Source organism: Oncorhynchus masou, chromosome 27, assembly GCF_036934945.1.
Source record: "Oncorhynchus masou masou isolate Uvic2021 chromosome 27, UVic_Omas_1.1, whole genome shotgun sequence".
NCBI classification, from domain to species: Eukaryota; Metazoa; Chordata; class Actinopteri; order Salmoniformes; family Salmonidae; genus Oncorhynchus; species Oncorhynchus masou.
Window position 1 is genome coordinate 39,553,233 of NC_088238.1, and position 20,004 is coordinate 39,573,236.

General features: G+C 42.2%; 1 protein-coding gene across 2 annotated transcripts in view; it reads left to right on the forward strand.

Moving 5' to 3' along the window:
* The window catches only part of nat16 (N-acetyltransferase 16), a 30,944-nt gene extending 11,210 nt beyond the window's left edge, over positions 1-19,734 (forward strand). For both annotated transcript variants that reach the window (XM_064940175.1, XM_064940176.1), the window contains exons 2-5: positions 4,406-4,629; positions 6,668-6,892; positions 7,159-7,428; positions 7,731-19,734. In XM_064940175.1, coding sequence (XP_064796247.1) covers positions 4,414-4,629; positions 6,668-6,892; positions 7,159-7,428; positions 7,731-8,063 — 1,044 coding nt within the window. In that variant the 5' untranslated portion in view covers positions 4,406-4,413 and the 3' untranslated portion in view covers positions 8,064-19,734. The remainder of the gene's footprint in view (positions 1-4,405; positions 4,630-6,667; positions 6,893-7,158; positions 7,429-7,730) is intronic.
* The last annotated feature ends 270 nt before the right edge of the window (positions 19,735-20,004 follow it).

Here is a 20,004-nt window from a genome sequence, read left to right on the forward strand (position 1 = left end):
TGTATATGTGGACGGTCGATTGGTTGGAAGGGCGCTGCTGAGGTGTGTATTGATGCCATGCTAACGTTCATGTGGCAGTTAGTGATTCATTGTGTGTGCAGGTTTGTGTGTTTGACACTGCCCCCCCTCCCCCTCCTCCCCCAGTGTGTTTATGGCACCGTGCCTATGCATGCCAGTTGATGGAAAAGTACCAGTTAGAGACAGGGGAGTGTGTTAGGTCTGCTGGGGCCAGACAGTGTTTTCTCTGTCCCAGGCAGGCGGCCTCCCTCCCTCCCTCCCTTCCAGCCCAGACACATCTCCCATCGACAGATTATCGGAAATGTCTGGCCCTGCCTCACTGCTTCAGCTAGAAGCCTCATTCCCCCTGGGGCCAACTAACACTAGCTGTCCATGCATGCATGGGACAGAGAACACACACACAGATGGAGACAGAGATAGACTCTTACACATAGAAATACACACAAAAAAGTCTGAAATTGTATGCACTCGCTGCTGTTAGTTACTCTCGATACGAGTGTCAGCTAAATGACTAAAATGTAAATGTAAAATGTACACACGTTACACACGGACGGGGGAAACACACACACATGGACACACACACACATACGGACATGGACACACACACACATACGGACGCATACACACATGGACACACACACACATACGGATGCATACGCACATGGACACACACACACATACGGATGCATACACACATGGACACACACACACATACGGATGCATACACATGGACACACACACATACGGATGCATATACACATGGACACACACACACATACGGATGCATATACACATGGACACACACACACGGATGCACGGATGGATGCATACGCACATGGACACACACACACATACATACACACATGGACACACACACACATACGGATGCATATGGACACATGGACACACACACACATACGGATGCATATACACATGGACACACACACACATACGGATGCATACACACATGGACACACACACATACGGATGCATACACACATGGACACACACACAACACAGTCTTTAACCACTCAATAATCTCTGCACCTTTCCGGAATCCCTTTCCAACGACCTGAGCCCTCCTCCTCTCTCGCTCGTTTCGCCCCATGCTTTTCCCAAGCTCAGAAAAATGTGATTGTTTTCCGAGTGAGCCAGTGTTTTCCGAGGAATCCAGGGAAGCGGGTGAGGGGGAATTACCGAAGGGATTAGGGGGATAGGGGGTTGGCAGAGGGGGGCGCGCCACAGGGACGGATGCCAGTCGCCTCTCTCTGTGCCACATACAAACTGTTGCCAAACTGGACAGGCAAACTGGGCTGGCGTCCTGGCGATGACCAGAAGTCACATTAGTGCCGTCTGTGTGGTTAGGGGTTGTGTTGTCTGTGTTTTTCCTGACCAAGACCCCGTCCACTCTGGTCAAAACATTGGGATGCGGTAGTAAGTTAAGAGGTTATGGTTGTGTAGACTGCCTGACCAAGACCCTTTGAGGTTGATGTGTTTTGAAGCTACTTACTCTGTCTGACCAATGCCCATTGATGTTAAAGTTTACCCATTGATGTGAATTACAGGGATATGGTTGAAGTGTTGTGAAGCATAAAGTATAAAGGCATCTAGTGTATGGGTGTAATAGGAATTGCCAGGACTGTAATGGGGAAATGTAAGGTCACTAAAGTTGCATATATTTGCATATATGCATATATTTATATGTGTCACGCCCTGACCTTAGTATTCTTTGTTTTCTTTATTATTTTGATTAGGTCAGGGTGTGACATGGGTGATATGTGTTTTTGTCTTATTCTAGGGTGCTGTCTAGGGTTTTTTGTAGATTTATGGGGTTGTTTTCATCGAGGTGTTTATGTTGGTCTATGGTTGCCTAGATTGGTTCTCAATTAGAGGCAGGGGTTTATCGTTGTCTCTGATTGGGAACCATATTTAGGCAGCCATCTTCTTTGGGTATTTCGTGGGTTATTGTCTATGTTATGTTGCACGTTAGCACATTGTTTATATAGCGGTCACGTTCGTCTTATTCGGTTTGTTATTTTTGTTTAAGTGTTCTTCGTGTTCTTCATTAAATAAAGAAGAATGTATTCTAACCACGCTGCGCTTTGGTCTACTCCATACGACGATCGTGACAATATGGTATTATACAGGGCGCATAATATTTAGTCTATAGTGATTAACACAATGTTTAGCATATTCATATATGATCTACTACACATGATTTCCAGTGTTCAATTTGTGATACTCAAGGTGTGGGTTGACAGTCACTAGACTTCATACTGAATGTTATGGATTATGTTTATGTCTTTTGATAGTTATTGACGCCAGACTGCGAATAGACCAGTGAATAATCAGTGTGTCCTCGGTCCTTGTACCCTCAGTCTGGCATCAATCACTTATCAACAGATATGAGAATAATCCCATAACATTCAGTGTCAAGTCTTGTGACCATCATCCAGCACCTTGAGTGTCACAAACAGAACACTGGAAATCATGTGTCATACATTGGGGTGACAGGTAGCCTAGTCGTCAGAGCGTTGGGCCGTGTAACCAAAAGGTTGCTAGATCGAATCCCCCGAGCTGACAAGGTCAAATCTGTCGTTCTGCCCCTGAACAAGGCCGTTAACTCACTGTTCCTAGTCCGTCGTTGTAAATAAGAATGTGTTCTTACTTGCCTACTTAAAGAAAGGTTCAATGGAAAATATACATTTTTTTAGGTACACCCATCTAGTACAGGGTCAGCCTCCAGAACAGCCTGAATTCTAAAGGGAATGGAAATGCTGCTCAATTGGTATCAAAGGACCTAATGTGTGCCATTGACACTAGGCAGGATGGAGCCATAGACTTATGCTGCTTTTGCCAAATCCTGACTCTGCCATCAGCATGACACAACCCGTTGTGGTCGTCTGCTGCAATAGCCCATCCGTGATAATGACAGACGAGTTGTGGGCTCCCAGATGCCATTCTGCACACCACTGTTGTACTGTGCCGTTATTTGCCTGTTTGTTACTGTAGCTTGCACGATTCTTGCCGTTCTCCTTCGACCTCTGTCATCAACGAGCTGTTTTCACCCAAAGGACTGCCACTGACTGTTTTCTGTTTGTCTCTCCATTCTCGGTGAACCCTAGAAAGACACTGTTGTGCGTGAAAAGACCAGGAGGCCGTCCATTTCGGCGCGCCTGGCAACGACGAGGTCACTCGATTTTGCCCATTCTAACGTTCAATCGAACGATAACTGAATGCGCCTATGCCTGTTTGCCTGCTTTATATAGAAAGCCACGACCACATGACTCACTGTCTGTAGGAGCGAACCATTTTCGTGAACGAGGTGTTGTACCTAATAAGCTGGCCACTGAGTGTATAAATATGCTAAACATTGTGCTATTCACACTAAACTACATTTCCCCATTAAATTGGGTATTTGTCATCTGTATTTTTGAAGAATACTGTGTGTACCTAGCAGCTTTGGAGAAATGCTGGATGTGAGTTCTGCAGCATATTTCCCTTCTGTCGAACCTGCTGTTCAGTATTTCTCCTTAAAGGCCCAATGCAGAAATTTTTATAGCAATATCAAATTATTTCTGGGTAACAATTAAGTACCTTACTATAATAGTTTTCCATTAAAATTGTCAAAAAGAAACACAAATCGCTTTTTAGCGATTTTATTGGCCTATTAACTAATTTATCACTTGACGATGTCATCAGGCATACCGAAACTCCACCCACGCAAAACCTGCGGATTACAAGGTCATGTGTAGATTGTATTTTCAACCAGCAACAATCAGGAAATAACACAGATACAAATGTGTCACACTTTCATAAGCTGTTGTACAACATGATACAAAACAGAATTTTGACTGCACTGGCCCTTTAAGATGGGATGTTATTTATCTATTTATCTCTAGAGTATATACTGTAGCTTTACTTTACTGGAGTTAAATCAGATCACATTCTCAATTACAGCAACGGATGTGCTTCCTGTCCATTTGCTTTATAGGCCTGCTCCTGGTCCCTAATCAGATTTTTGCACTCTCTCGCCCTTTCTCTTTCTTCCTCTTCCTGATCTCTATTGATCTCTCTCCCTCACTCCCTCACTCCCTCCTCTCATTCTCTTTATATCAATCTATATCCCTCCAATCCCTTCTCTCTCCCACCTTCACCATTTCTACCCGATCTCTTCATTTATCTATTCCTCTCTCTCTTATTTGACCTTTTCCACCCTTCTCTCTCACTCTCCTACTCACCTCCATCTTCTTCTTCTTCTCTTCCTCTCTACTTTCTCCAATATTCTTTCCTCTCCTCCATTCCCCCCTTTCTCACTCCCTTCTTCTGGCCTTCCTCCCTCTCTGTCCCATATCTCTCCCCCTCCATCCCTTCTTCCTGTTTCCAGCTGTAAAGATGAAGATTGAGAACAGCCTGCCCCGCCCCCAGCTCCCCGAGACCCCTCCCCAGACGGGCCTCCAGTTCACCGTGGCGACAGAGGAGGACTTTGAAGAGATCATGGCGATGAGCCAGGACATCTATGGAGGGCTGGACTACCTGCCGACCCGCTACACCGCCTGGCTGTCCGAGTCCAACCGCACGGTCATACTGGCCCGCAAGCAGGGCAAAGTGGTGAGAAAAGGTTATAAAGTGTGTCATAAACATGTTGTAGCATGTTTACAAAGATGTGTTATTAAGGTGTTGTAAGAGTGCGAGGAACGCTACCAGGCCTGGCAACAGGAGACCAACTGTACCGTTGTACTGGAGTGCAAAGAGGGAAAAGTGGGGAGAAAAGGCTATAAACAGTGTTATAAGGGTAATATAAACATGTTATAGGTTGTTTTTAAGGGGGTTATTAAGCTGTAAAAAGGGCTGTATTAGGAACTACCAGTACCTGCCCACGCACTACACTGCCTGGCTGTTCGAGACCAACCACACTGTCATACTAATGCTTTGCAAACAAGCAGGGCAAAGTGGTGTGAGGAGTTACAAGAGTCTTCAAGGGTGATACCAGAGAAATAGAATCCATGTTAGAGTCCTAAAGGAACCCTGGAGATTAGGAGTGGCCTACTTTGGAACAATTGAGAATTACAGTTGAAGTCAGACGTTTACATACACTTAGGTTGGAGTCATTAAAACTGGTTTTTCAACCACTCCATAAAATTTCTTGTTAACAAACTATAGTTTTGGCAAGTCGGTTAGGACATCTACTGGGTGCATGACGCAAGTAATTTTTCCAACAATTGTTCACAGACAGATTATTTCACTTATTCACTGTATCACAATACCAGTGGGTCAGATGTTTACATACACTAAGTTGACTGTGCCTTTAAACAGCTTGGAAAATTACAGAAAATTATGTGGCTGTAGAAGCTTCTGATAGCTAATTGACATCGTTTGAGTCAATTGGAGGTGTACCTGTGGATGTATTTCAAGGCCTACCTTCAAACTCAGTGCCTCTTCGCTTGACATTATGAGAAAATCAAAAGAAATCAGCCAAGACCTCAGAAAAAAATTGTAGACCTCCACAAGTCTGGGTCATCCTTGTGAGCAATTTTCAAACGCCTGAAGTTACCACGTTCATCTGTACAAATAACAGTACGCAGTATAAACACCATGGGACCACATAGCCGTCATACCGCTCAGGAAGGAGACGCGTTCTGTCTCCTAGAGATAAACTGAAAGGCCGCTCCGCAAGGAAGAAGCCACTGCTTCAAAATGTCCTCTGGTCTGATGAAACAAAAATAGAACTGTTTGCCATAATGACCATCGTTATGTTTGGAGGAAAATGGGGGAGGCTTGTAAGCCGAAGAGCACCATCCCAACCGTGAAGCACGGGGGTGTCAGCATCATGTTGTGGGGGTGCTTTGCTGCAGGAGTGACTGGTGCACTTCACAAAATAGATGCCATCATGTGGGAAGGAAAATTATTTGGATATATTGAAGCAACATCTCAATACATCAGTCAGGAAGTTAAAGCTTGGTCGCAAATGAATCTTCCAAATGGACAATGACCCCAATCATTCTTCCAAAGTTGTGGCAAAATGGCTTAAGGACAACAAAGTCAAGGTATTGGAGTGGCCGTCACAAAGCCCTGACCTCAATCCTATAGAAAAGTTGTGGGCAGAACTGAAAAAGTGTGTGTGAGCAAGGAGGCCTACAAACCTGACTCAGTTACACCAGCTCTGTCAGGAGGAATGGACCAAAATTCACCCAACTTATTGTGGGAAGCTTTTGGAAGGCTACCCAAAACGTTTGACCCAAGTTAAACAATTTAAAGGCAATGCTACCAAATTCTAATTTAGTGTATGTAAACTTCTGACCCACTGGGAACGTGTTGAAAGAAATGAAAACTGAAATAAATCATTCTCTCTACTATTATTCTGATATTTCACATTCTTAAAATAAAGTGGTTATTCTAACTGACCGAAGACAGTGAATTTTTACTTGGGTTAAATGTCAGGAATTGTGAAACTGAGTTTGATTGTATTTGGCTAAGGTGTATGTAAACTTCAGACTTCAAATGTATATTACCTAGAAATAACAAGAGAATTACAGATAATGTTCACACAATGTGTATCTCTTCAGCTGTTCATAATCTCCCTATGTCTTTCTCTCCCCCTCTCCTTTCTTCCCCATCCCCTTCTCCTTTATCCCCCCCCCCCCACCAGATTGCCCTGGAGTCAGTGTGTGTTATAGATGACGGTGACACCATGCTGGTGGAGGGGCTACGTGTGGCCCCGCAGGAGAGGGGGAAGGGCGTGGCAGGGGTGCTTCTGCGGTTCTGCTCTCAGCTGGTCAAGTCCAAGTGGCCTGAGGTGAAGGTGACCAGGCTGACCCGCGACGACCAGCTGGGGCCCAAGGACTTTCAAAAGTACCGCCTCATCACCAAACAGGTAGGTATTGTTTAATTGGTTCATTTGTTGCTTGCCTGATTGGCTAATTGATTGATTCGTATTGTTAAACCTTCCAAATTTCCAACATTTTCCAAGTTATTTCTAGTCGTCCTATTTCTGACGAGAAACCATTATAACTCTAGTCCATTGTGTCAGGAAATCATGTTCTACCAAAATGACACATTCCCCTTTCACAACAGTCTATTAACCAACCACACAACCTTCTCTTTACCCTACGTCCCTTCACCACCGCCTCTCTCCGAAAGGGCATCCTGCTAGTTCGCTTCAATGCCGAAGACCTCAAGCTCCGGCTCTCCGAACTGGGGCTGCATGTGACCCTCCCTCCCTCCTCTGAGGGTACCTCCCAGGGTTCTGACACCCCCCTGGTTCCCCCGGTCCTTCTGGACCTCAACGAGGCCCACCAAATGTTCCTCGACTCTGGCCTGATGTCCAACGTACTCCCTAACGCTACCATCGTCCAGGACTGGCAGCCATTCAAGCCCCTACCCAGCAACATGGCCATTCTTCTGAAGAAGGTAAAATATTATATCATAATGAGAACCTCTGTGGAAATAAGTTGATTGACTTTATCGTGTTTGGGGTTGCAAAATTCCTGTAACTTTCCCCAAATTCCCAGGTTTCCCAGAAATCTCGGTTGGAAGACTCTCGGAATCAGGGGAAAATAAGCATCTGTAAAACTTGGGAAGTTACTCTAATTTTGAAACCCAAACGTTGTAAAAATCCTTGATTATTTTCAATGTATTGCTCTACTCCCATGGCTGAAGCAACTCTATACGTATTTCACATTTCTCAAATAAAATGAATTAATTCATTCAAGGACATCGACTGGATGGTGGACGACCGCGACGTCCCCGCCGTGGCCAGCCTCTGCACCCACCCCTTCCGGGTGCCTGGAGGTCCTTACCGAGTTGGTGACGACACGTACTACCTCAACATCGACGTGTTCGGTAAGGACATAGGCCTGGTGCTCCAGCAGTTCCTGAGTCACCTCCGGCGCCACACAGCCACCCTGAAGGGCTACGTCATGTGTCAGATGTTTCTGGATCCCCCCATGTGGAAACCCATGGTCGAATTCTGTCGCCAGACACTGAAGGTGGAGCTGGTTAAGGAATATACAGAGCAGTGCGTGGTCGAGTCGGATGTCATGTAGCTGGCAGAAGAGGAAGGAGGAAGAGGAAGAGGAAAAACAATATGAAGGATAAAATGGGAAAAGTTGACGAATTCAGAAAATGTTTCAGAGACCCAACGAATGAACAAACCACATTCTCTTTAGAAAATGAAATGGGAAAGTTCCCAAAGAAACTCCGGAACGATTAGCAACAACCTCCCTAAGCAAGTCTATAGTGAAACAACTTAGAAGCCGCATTAGATTTGCAATATATTTGATATTAACACTACCGCTAACAAAAATATTTTTGGGAAAAAAGGCAGTTATTCGAAATACCTTTTGACAAATTAGTTTCAATTAATTTCTCAGTCTTTTACCATTCAGTCATCGCAAAAATCTAACTCTTAACAACAGTAGTAACTTCATGCTAACGTTACTCCTTTAATAAAGTAGAAAATGCAAGCTAGTTTATGGTATTTTATGCCGTTTAACCCTTTTTTTTTGTAAATATAAAGTATAAATATGTACACATTCTGAATTGCAAATAAGTCTGCACAACTCTTGAGGCACTTTATTAAACCATATGAGCTGTTGTGCTAAAGTGCGAGTGATGAAGTGAGGAAGAGAGGAGTTGGTTTACTTTTAGAGATGACTGAATTTAACTGATTTAGAACGCATCACTCCCATCCATAATCATGGTATAAATCCTTTTGGACTTATTCTATCTAACACCAAATCCCCAAATACTGTCGAACAAACAATAACCCTTCAGTGAATCTTACAGAGCATTTGCACGCTTATAATTCACACTAAATGGCTGAAACGGAACAGCTAGAAACACACTTAGCTCATAACACTGAAACCTGGCCAGTTAACTTTTAAAGCAATTTAGTTGTCTTCGTTGTTTTTTTTAAAACAGTCACTCAGTTGTTTTGTTTTTTTAAGCACGTAACCATATTGCTAATGTATTGCTACTTTTCCACGCGTACTTGAATGCGTCAGTAGTACGTAAATAGGTAATATATTAACAGCAGAAGCTTTCTGGAGGCTGTCGTATAACAATGTGCAATCTAAGCTAACTCTATAGTAGATTGCTAACCATGTGAAAAAAAGGTAGATGTACTATACAGTATTCCGCAAAGACTCAAACAATTGAACTAATATAGTTGAGATTGACTTAGCATTAACAACATTGTTCGGTAGCTAGAGACATATTTCAACGGTAAACGTCGCCATCACAAACATTATCTGACAGCCTTTGTAAAGGTTCAATTCTAGTCCCTCGTGGTTGTTGAAAACATCAACATAGATACTACAGTCACTCTAAGACACTTCATATCCACTCTACGAAGCTGCGTAGCCACCCTAAGAAGCTTCATAAGCTTTGGCACGTGGTAAGAGCTCAGCAAAGCAAATGGGACACAGTTTGCTCTCAAAGGCCTCATAACCACTCTACAAAGCTTCATAGCCACTCTACTAAGCTTTATAAGCTTTTGGCTCTTTGCTCTTGAACGTTCCCTTTAAGAAGTGATGCTTTTGACATGACGTAGCACTGAACGAGCATACATTGCAACCCCCAAATTGAGACTGAAGCCATCTAAAACCACTACAGAAGAGAGACTGGCCATTCTATGGACTCTCCAACCTGCCCTCGTTGTAAAAGGGACCTTGTTGTAAGGGATGAATTGGACGGCGGAATAGAATATCTTTTTTTGGGACACTGACCCTTGTCTGGACACCCCATCTGTCATCCTCCTGTCTTTCCGAGACGAAAGGTTAAACACACTCACACATGATGAACTGAAGGATTGGACTGGATCGATATCGGACGACGGATGGACAAGATGCCTGGAGAAAGTGGAATGAAGAATGAAGCAAATGTCATACCGGATTCCATATTCGTCAAAGCAAAACAGAAACAACGAAACAATGCTTTGTAAAGGCTGATGATGATTTTCTCAGTTCTTTGAGAAGCACTTTCTATTTTTTTCCACCCATTGAAGAAGCAAAGCTGGACTGACTCCCCTTTTTTTGCTGCAGCAAGTCATGAGGAAGAGGAAGATAAAGATTTTTAGCAACCCGAATCCAGTGGTGAAGAGTAGTACACAAGCAATCCCACATAGATGTATTTTTTAACAAGATTGGCATTCACATTCTAGCCCATTTACATCTACCCAATGCATACACTCCACCCCCACCCGTCTCTAAAGTCTTACCCCTACCCCACATACGAAACCCCACATGAACCCCCCCCCCCCCCCCAGACAAATAATTTCTGAGAAATTCTCCATGATATGGGAAGGTCGAGCTTTTCCTCACAATCAAGAACAACCCCTCTCTCATTCTCTCGTTCTTCATGAATAGATTCAAGACCAATTAAAAGCCACTGAGTTTAAAACATCATTATGTAGATTATCGTCAACTCTTGGCTGGTCAAAGGTAAGGGGCCCTGGTTGTACTGTCATATCCATGCTGGCCATCTGGTGTATGTAAATGGTCTTGGAGAGCCTGCTTTCCTGCTGCTAGTGTGTGAACAGAGGACCAGATGATGAGGGTTTTTACTATTCATGAAACTTAAGTAAAATGTTATTAACCTGATATAAACATTACTTGGCTTCTTGTTCAGAAAACCTATTCAGAAAACCGCCGAGTTGCTTGTGGCTCCGTAGGATACACAAGTGAGTAATAGTTTTTAGTTGGTGTTGGACGTTCATGAGTAGAGATCCGTGTATTTACGGGAAAGCCATTGAGATGGGAGCGGAGGAGCTCATTTGTCTCTCTGATAAGACGGAAGAGTGTATCCCTGTTTGACATTAGAAAACGATCCTCTTTTCCCTCCAGTCCAGTTCCACACCCCATATCTGTCTTTTTGTCTGCCTGTCGGTCTGTCTGCACAACTGGCAAATGGGAAGCAGTTCTATTGTTCCTTCCTGGTCTCCATAACAACGGAGCTCTCCGTTCTTAAAAGCATCCGAAGTGACAGTGAGGAGTGTGATATAGCTACCTTATAGTAACACAGTGGCATGGTAGTGGGACGCTGGTGGACGTTGAGTGGTCTCAGATAGACCGTGTTGTATTGTATACCCATAATACCTTGCAAACCAAGACCATATGGCTAAATTGGATACCACAGCACGGCCCAAGGATACGACAGGGAGGACGTATTTGGTTGGAGGGTGAACACGCTAGGTAAACTTACTATATCTGATATGATACGCACGCACGCACACGCACACACACACACACACACATACACGCATCAAATCCACACAAAAGGAAATTGCACCTTCCCAAAAATACTACCCCTCAGCCCTATCACGCCCATGCAATCTATTGCCCAAATGCCCACTTACCCCCGCAACAACATGCCCTAATCTATGTTGTATCTACTACCACAGAGACAAGGTTGTTGTCATACAAACTTCCTCAGTGCCCAACATACCCATCCAGGAAAGACTGTCTATACCCATGTTCTCCATCTTCACTTAGACTATACAAACGGTTGTCTGGTGAATTGGTGGTTTGTCTGTGTCGTCTGGTATATTTATATATATTTGACCTACAGATATGTGCACAGTATTTCAGAGGGATGTTGGATTCAGTAGGTATATTTTGTCTTGGGACTTATTTGATTATTTGTAAAGGTATGTTGGGTTGTGTGTTTGAGGGAAAGCTGGAAGGACAAAGTTTGGTAGAGATCTAAAGAGATTGGATTGGTTCTAGACTGCTTCACAATGAATTTGTCTCCCATCAGATAATTCCGATTGATCAAAAGACTCTATAGCAGATAATCCACTCTGATCTATCCTTGTACTCAGAGATATTCTCTAGAGAAGTACAAGTCATCCACTGTTCTGAAACATTCTAAACAAACTCTCCTCCCTCCCTTGTCCCCCAGAGCACGCAAACACAGCAAAGAGAATGAATGGTGTTTAACCAACAGCCTTGGAAATAGATACGGTCTATCTTTTAGGGTTTCCTAAAGCACTGTGTAGTAGTATGTGACATGCACTTTACATGTGAAAGCTACTGTATGGATATGTACTAAACCAAGAAGAGGGTACTTCATACTCTAACCATCCCTGATAGCGCTGATTTGATTCTGGTTTTTTTTTATACAGCGAGGTTACTGTTACTGTGCTACCATTGAGTCGGATCTCGGTCTAATGATGGTAAAGTAAGCATTTTGTTCAGCCGATTCATTCGCCCTCTGCCGCTGTGATTCTGTTGGGGAGGGCAGCAGGGCAGCGAATGAAACGGGGGTCTGTTCAAAATGATTGATGGAGTGTTGGGAATGGAATGGAAAGATGAACGGGAACACTCGATAGTGTTCTAATGTTTTCTGTCTCGCTGTCGTCAACGGCGATGTTAATCAGCCATGGTTACAATCGCCACGGTTACGCAACTCAGAGCAAAGATAAGATCTCCGTTGTGAATGAATTCTTTCTCGTTATGAATCTGATTAGATGCTTAATTTGTTGATTAAACATAATAGTCATACATACTCATTATTGATCTCATTTGATGGACAAACAGTGCTTTGATTTACAATTCTGGTGACTGTTGATGGCTGGTTATCATCTTGCTGTGGGTTTGTGTTCTCCAATTGTACAAATTGTTAATTTTGTCTGAGATTCTTTAGTTTGTAAAAATGATTTTATCTTCTACTAATTATTTTCTCTTATCTAACCAGTATTTTTCCACCATCCCATTTTTTTTTCATTTGAATTCCTCACCCATGTTCACCTTGTTCTTAAAACCACTCAACATTTAATCTCTTTAAATCTAGATTTGGTCATTTTGAATGCAGAGACGGTTGTTATTAAAAGCCTGAGCTGTCAGGAAGTAGATAGGGCAGAGACGTGTTACAGTTGTTAGAATTTTGTCTGATAGGGAAGCATGAAAGGTGCCATGGGATGTGTTTCAAACACAGGGAAGATGTATTGTCTCGAACCTGTATTGGTAACATTGCTTGGTCCCAGATCTGTATGCGTTTCAGCCATCTCCTCTGTCTATGACAGTCAGAGAAAGTTGATTAAAACACATACTGATCTGGGACCAGTCTAGTGGCTAGTGGTAGCTATGTTTAGTGGTGGAGAAGGAGAGGGTAAAACGAACCCCTCGTCCCTCGTTTAGGAAATGGCTTTTCACTTCTTTTTTTTCTTGGCCTGGTCGCAAAGACAGACGAGAGAAGGAGAGATGGAGGGAGGTCATAGAGAATATGTGGTTGAGGGAAGGAGAGGTCAGGGAGAGCAGGAGGCGAAGGAGGGATGGTGTGGGGGTTGTGGAAGAGGAGATTCGAGTAGAGTAACAGGAGTCGCGCTCTCTCTCTTTATTATTGCATCACCACTTTGGTAATTAAAGGGCGTAAGAGGTTGGAAAAAACAGGGGCGGATGGTTACAGCAGGAACTGTAGACTCTACTGTACCCCAGGCACCCTGAAAACATTCCGTGAAGCTTTGTAGCCACACTAAGGTGCTTTATAACCACTCTATGAGGTTCCATACTGTAGAGTCTCAACTTTTACCCACATGTTTGTGGGTAAAAGTTCAGGCAAAAACGTGGGGTGGTGGGTGGGGGGTGGGGGGACGACGACAGAGATAGCAACAGAGAGGAAGAGGTGAATGACAACTGAGGACGAGGCCAGTCAAACTATTTATACATACATACTACCATTGATATGTATCCACACTATGTGTCCTTGTAGACACTTCTGCATGGCTCTCCAACCTGGTTCCTGAAGAGCTATCCTCACGTAGGTTTTCGCTCCAACCCCAGTTGTAACTAACCTGATTCGGCTTATCAGCCAGTGATTAGAATCAGGTGCGCTATTTTAGGGTTGGGAGTGAAAACCCACAGGACGGTAGCTCTCCAGGAGCAGGTGTACAGCCTGTGTCTCATTGGCAGTGTTGTGAGTGATAGGTTGTCTTTTCTGGTCACAAGTTATTTCGACTGGGTTACATTTTTCACACAACCAGTGTTGTGTTCACATCTGCTATCCAGGGCAACTAGAGAACCAGGAAGTCAAGTGAAAGCGCTATGCTGTTCTGTATGCAGTGTGAGGCTGTGTCCGGAATGACACTATTCCCTACATAGTGCACTAGTTTTGACCAGAGCCCTTATCAAAAGTAGTGCACTATATAGGGCAAGGATGGGCAACTGGTGGCCCATGGGACGCCTCCTTTTGATGGCCCTCAGATCAATTCAGTTGGGATCTTAACTTATTGTTGCAAGATAGAATAGTAGAATACACAAGGTTCTCTGCTCTGCTGGCCAGTATTTATCTCCGCTCATACACAAGTAATAAAGGGCTAGTGTACTAATTTGATGGAGAAAATGTATTTTAATATATAAACATTTAAATTAGATTTTTCATGGGGTGTTGAAGTACTCTCAGCACCCCTACTTCCCGCAGCTATGCAAACATTTCTCTCCACCCCATGGCAAAATGTGTAGAATTGCAAAAAAGTGCCTCTAAAAAATTCTAAACTGTTCTCTCAGCTGTCAAGAGGGGGGCTGCTAAAATAATTTGCTACCAATGTGGTGGGGGGTACGCACATATGGGTACGGAGACCCACGAGTAACTGTGGTCCCTCATGACGAGTTCTGTTTTTTTGTGTCCCCAACCCCATCAAAGTTGCCCATCCCTGATATAGGGAATAGGATGCCATTTCAGACACACGGTCAGGGTTTCCTTTCAAGACTAAAATATTTTGAATCCCCTATGGGGAGGTAAGAACCAGCAAGGTTTGTATTTATATATATATATAGACTAACTCCACATGGAGATGGAGTTGAAGGCCCATCGCCTGCTGATGGCAGGATAAATGATACAGTAAGGGGCCCTAAACACACACACACACACACACACACACTTTACATGCGTCGACGTGAACACAGGCAGGAATGTCTATTCCTCTCCTGAACTGCTTACTGCTTACCCAGCGACACTGAAGAGGCTCCGCGACAGTTAGCTAGAGTTTCAGCCAGACTTTCTCCCCGTGTGTGTGCGTAATCTGTCAATGTGTCGCAGTGTCTGGTTGCACGGGGAGAGAGACAGAGACCCTTTTCAGTCAAACAGGGCAATGGTCTCCTTACCGAACCACCTGATCCGCTACTGTCTCAGCGGGTTGTGAATGGAAAGACTCCTCCTCCGTCCCAATTGGCACCCTAATCCCTCTGTAGTACACTGCTTTTGACCAGGGCCCCCATAGGGCTCTGATCAAAAGTAGTGCACTATGTAGGGAATATGGTTCCATTTAGGACAATGTCTCTGTAAAGAGAGAACAGGAGAAGGGGAATAAGAGGAGGAGGGGGGGGAGGTTAGGAAAGAGAGATGTGTAGGGTTTTTCGGACGCTTATCTGGAGTTTGGAAGGGGAGAAGAGGGAACGGGGGGAGAGGTTAGGAAGGGAGAGAGTTTTTCAGATGCTTGTCGTGGGTCTTGGAGAGAGCCAGACGGGTACCTACTGTCTACTTTTATGGCTGTTGGAAGCCGCTGCTGGTGGATGTGGTTTTGGCTCAATTGCGTGAAGCTCTGGATGTTGGAATGGACTCTGTGTCGAGGGTATAATGACAGGATAATAGTCATTAATGGGTAAATTATAGCTAGGCTTGGAATGGATTCAGACAGTGCTGCCATTGATATCGAGTAGCCAGGAGTAGCGTAGTTGTACACAGACATGCACATGTAATACACACATGTAACATATGTAATACACACGTGTAACATATGTAATACACACATGTAACATATGTAATGCACACATGTAACATATGTAATACACACACAAGCACATACTGTAACATGTCAAATTGATCATAATCCCATTTTTCTATATTTTCTAAATGGATGAAAGCACCTACGCATAATGTGTGTTTGATCATCGCCCTGTCCTGGGAAAGTGGTTTTTACATTTGTTTTGTTTTCCTTTGTTTTTTTTTCATCCCCTTCTTCTTTACGTTTATTCCTCTTTCTCTGAACCCTGAAAGAGTCTTACATCTCCTCATTCAACTCAAGGTTCATTTAAGACAAATCGTCATCTCAGTCAAAGACAGAAATGCAGGCGTAAGTTTGTGTCAAAATGTTGTCCATGCCTGTGAAAAGTAATTAAGACGAGAAGCACAAATGAAAGTTTCATGTTTGCAAATGATAAATTCAACTGAAACAGTCATTCAAACAAAAAACTTTCAACTGAAACCACAAGCAGAACTAAGAGGTTTCAAGTCTTTTCCTCTTCATTTCCTTTCCGAGGGGGAGATAAAAGAAAATGATATAAAGTGACTACTTGACCATACCGCCCCATGCCAATGTCTCTTCAAACTGTGAACAACTACTGTATTGTGCTTTTGTGCATTTATATGTTATGACTGTTGATGAAAAATACTGTAAGGAACATGGGAGTGGAAGAAACCCTAGGAATAGAAACATGGTGGCCGTTACCATTGATTTGAATGGGGATGGCCATTCTAGGTATTCTATCTCTATGGGTGAAACGCAACTGGACCCTCTACCCCATTTATCTGTGACCATGCATATAGCCTCTGTGTTGTGATAACTAATCGTGCGAACCGTGCTATGTGCATGTTATCCAACCCAAAGTAGCACTGACTCTCTTACACATGAAATGCAGTATGTGCCCTTGTTGCATACATTCATGTGTACATTGTAAATAGCCTAAAAATCTATCTATCTGAAAGGAAGTCTGAATATGGACTTTTAGAAGAAGACAAGACACACCATATTGTAATTTTGTATGTTTGAACAGTTTAAAAAGAGGTTTTAGATGCTATATGCACTTTAAGATTAAAACAAACACGAAAACAGTTTCCGGTTGCGTATCCATACCCAAGTTCTGGAAAAATGTTAAGTGGGATTGATTTTTCTGTAACACCAGACCGGGGTGGGGGGATTTCTGTGTAACACCAGACGTGGTCATTCAGTGGGGTTTCATTCAATTCACTTCAAAGGTCTCAGAGCTTCCTGATCAAATGGTCCACCACCACATTCATTCCTCAGGTAATCTTGAGTGAATACTCTTACTTACTCCCTTTCCTTCTTTCTTTCTTATTTACATCCAAAGATGTAAAGCAAAGAAACAGCATACTATGATATTATTCTCCCTATTAAGTGGAATAATCCCACCCGAATACTGGGGTGTTCTGGGTCCAAATGTCAGTTAAAGTCAAACCAAAGTCTTCTCAGATGGTCTCCCAGGCAACACAACACAGCCCCATCTGTCAAACTATACTATTGTTATAACGTCACAATCAGAATTGATTATCTATAATGTTAAGGTCGAAACACAGCTTCTCTGTATGACCTACTGTAAAAAAAACGAAAGGAAAAAAAATCACTGTAAATGTACATGTACAGAAATTGAATGATGGCAATTACTGCTGTGCCTGAAAGTGACTCAACAATCTCCTTTATTAGAAATAATAAGAGATATTTGGAGATTTCAAGATTAGATGTATCTGGAGACGCCTTTAAAGTTAACAAATCTGGATGTCAGAAGGTGAATTCACCAATTTGTAAGTCGCTCTGGATAAGAGCGTCTGCTAAATGACTTAAATGTAAATGTAAACAAATAGACAGCTTTGGTCAAAGACATGGCCATTGCTGTTCATGATTGTTTTTGTTTTTCAACATCAAAAAAAAATGAAAAGCGGCAAAATATTCACACATACCTTGCCAAACTTTCCCTATAGGGGGTCCAACTAAATGACCAATGTCTGAATGAACATACAAATACATATGTTATGTAGACTTGGGTTACATGAAAGTGCCAAGACCTTGACCCCTGCTCGGAACCACCAAGGTCATAAGGTCAAAGGTCATAGAGCAAAGGTTACGGTGCTGGAGTTTTCATATAGCCCTCTCTTCCTTGATATGGCTGCAGCTGTCGAGTCTCACCTCGAGTCTCACGATTATATACGGACGCAGAGTATAGTGTGGAATATATTGTGCGTTGAAGCCTATATGCCACTGACTCAACAGTTATAACAGGTTATATAACCTGCAATCAGGTTATACTGATCAATTCATGCTAGTAATTATAGGATCCTGAGTGATAAAAGTCAGGATATACTGTACATTTATTAGTGTAATAACTTTACAGTTTAAAGTCATTTTAGTGAGACTTCTTATTTGATTTACAGCTGTGTGTCTGCCGAGGGGTACATACAATAATCAAGCCAAGTTGGTTATTTGAAAAAAAGGTATTCCTTTTTTCTCTCTTTTTTTTCTCTTATTAATAGTTTTTTTTATATACCCAATTTTCCCTGCTTATTCTCAAGCGGTGATTTGGAGAGAAAAAAAACGGATTGAAAAAAAACGATTTAGTTTATTTATTTATTATTATTATTGATTATTATTATTCCGTTTTCAGAAGAGAAAACCATTTGTGAGACTGACAGATGCAAAACTATTTTAAATACAATCATTTAAAAAAAAAAAACTTTACAATCGACGAGAGGTCTAATTGAACGTGTTGTTTTTATCCACCTCGAATGCAAAATGTGTGAATGTTGGGGAGTGACGATGGGTTTGGCACAGAAACGTGGCTAGGTTTACACTGAGCAAAATGACGAAGTTCAAACATACAAGATAAATACTTGAGAAACCTCATAGGACAATACTTAAGATATGCATTTTGACTTTGTCTATGGCAGTATGTTTCTGTATTGACCAAGTGATTGAGTTATGCATTCTTTTAACACATTATTCTTTACTAAGGAGTGAAGCTAGTATTATTTGGGGGGTGAGTATATGCTTAGATTATGGGACACAGAGGTAGAAGTTAAAGTTTAATGACTTTACACACACACACACACACTCACAAAATGATTATTTTTTTTTCGGTGTAAACCTAGCCATATACTTACATGTAAAACAATATATATTTTTTAAACGCTGTATAATCTTAAAGTGATGGCTACAAAAGGGGAAGTAGTATTGACTGGTAACATTTCTTTCCTTTTTTAAATTTTTGCTTGCGTTTATATAATATTGTTGTAGTAGTAGTAGTAATCTGTGAAGAAAATTGTGCATTTCAACATACCTCCCTTTCTCTCCATTGTTAGGACAGGTAGTTTAACCAAGGACGTTTTAACATCTATAAACATATAAACCTTATTACATGTATAATGCAACAGTAGATATTGTGACATTGTTAAAGACAGCAGTAAAACACAGAGACGTTGTGTAACTGTAGAAACATTGTGAAGCCATTCTAACATTGTGATGATAATAGCAAACTGAAGTCCGGGCTGCTTATGTGTGTAGTAGTATTTGAGTAGTATTTAAGTAGTATTTGAGTAGTATATCTGTAGTGGTATTTTGTTTCTTATAGGATAAGCGAACAATGCAAGACTAACAGGGAACAGAACAGAAATGTTAGAAATGTTCGAGAATGAAACACAGCACTACAGACTCTGACGTTTTCAGAAGTTCTTTGTTGATTGTTTCTTTATGATTTTTTTGTTCCTTAGTCTCCCCCCCCCCCTCAACTTTCTCTGTTTTGATATTTGCCTTTGTTGGGTGTTGTTAGGTAAAAAAGAAAAGAAACACGAAAAGAAAAAAAAAGAGAAAACAACAAGTGCATGCCAGAATGTTAGGCTCTTTCTATATATTAAAAGAGCTCACTTTTTGTGTTAGACTGATAGATATTTACAAGGACAAAAAAGAAGAAAAGAAAACAAGAACAATAAAGGTGGGGTGGTGAGATGTGTGTGTTTTACAGGGGCACAGACAACAAACAAAACAAAACGCCACAACAATGTGAGAGTGTAACACAAGTGTTATTATGCACCACAATGTACAAACACACACAAACATAAACCAATGAAACAGATAAGCACACCCATTGAACATAAATCACACAAAAAGCCACGAGGCTTCGGGCTACATTTACCATTTTCTTTCATTCTTTCTTCCTTTCTTTCACGCACACTCTCAAACATACAAACACACAGTAGAATGTA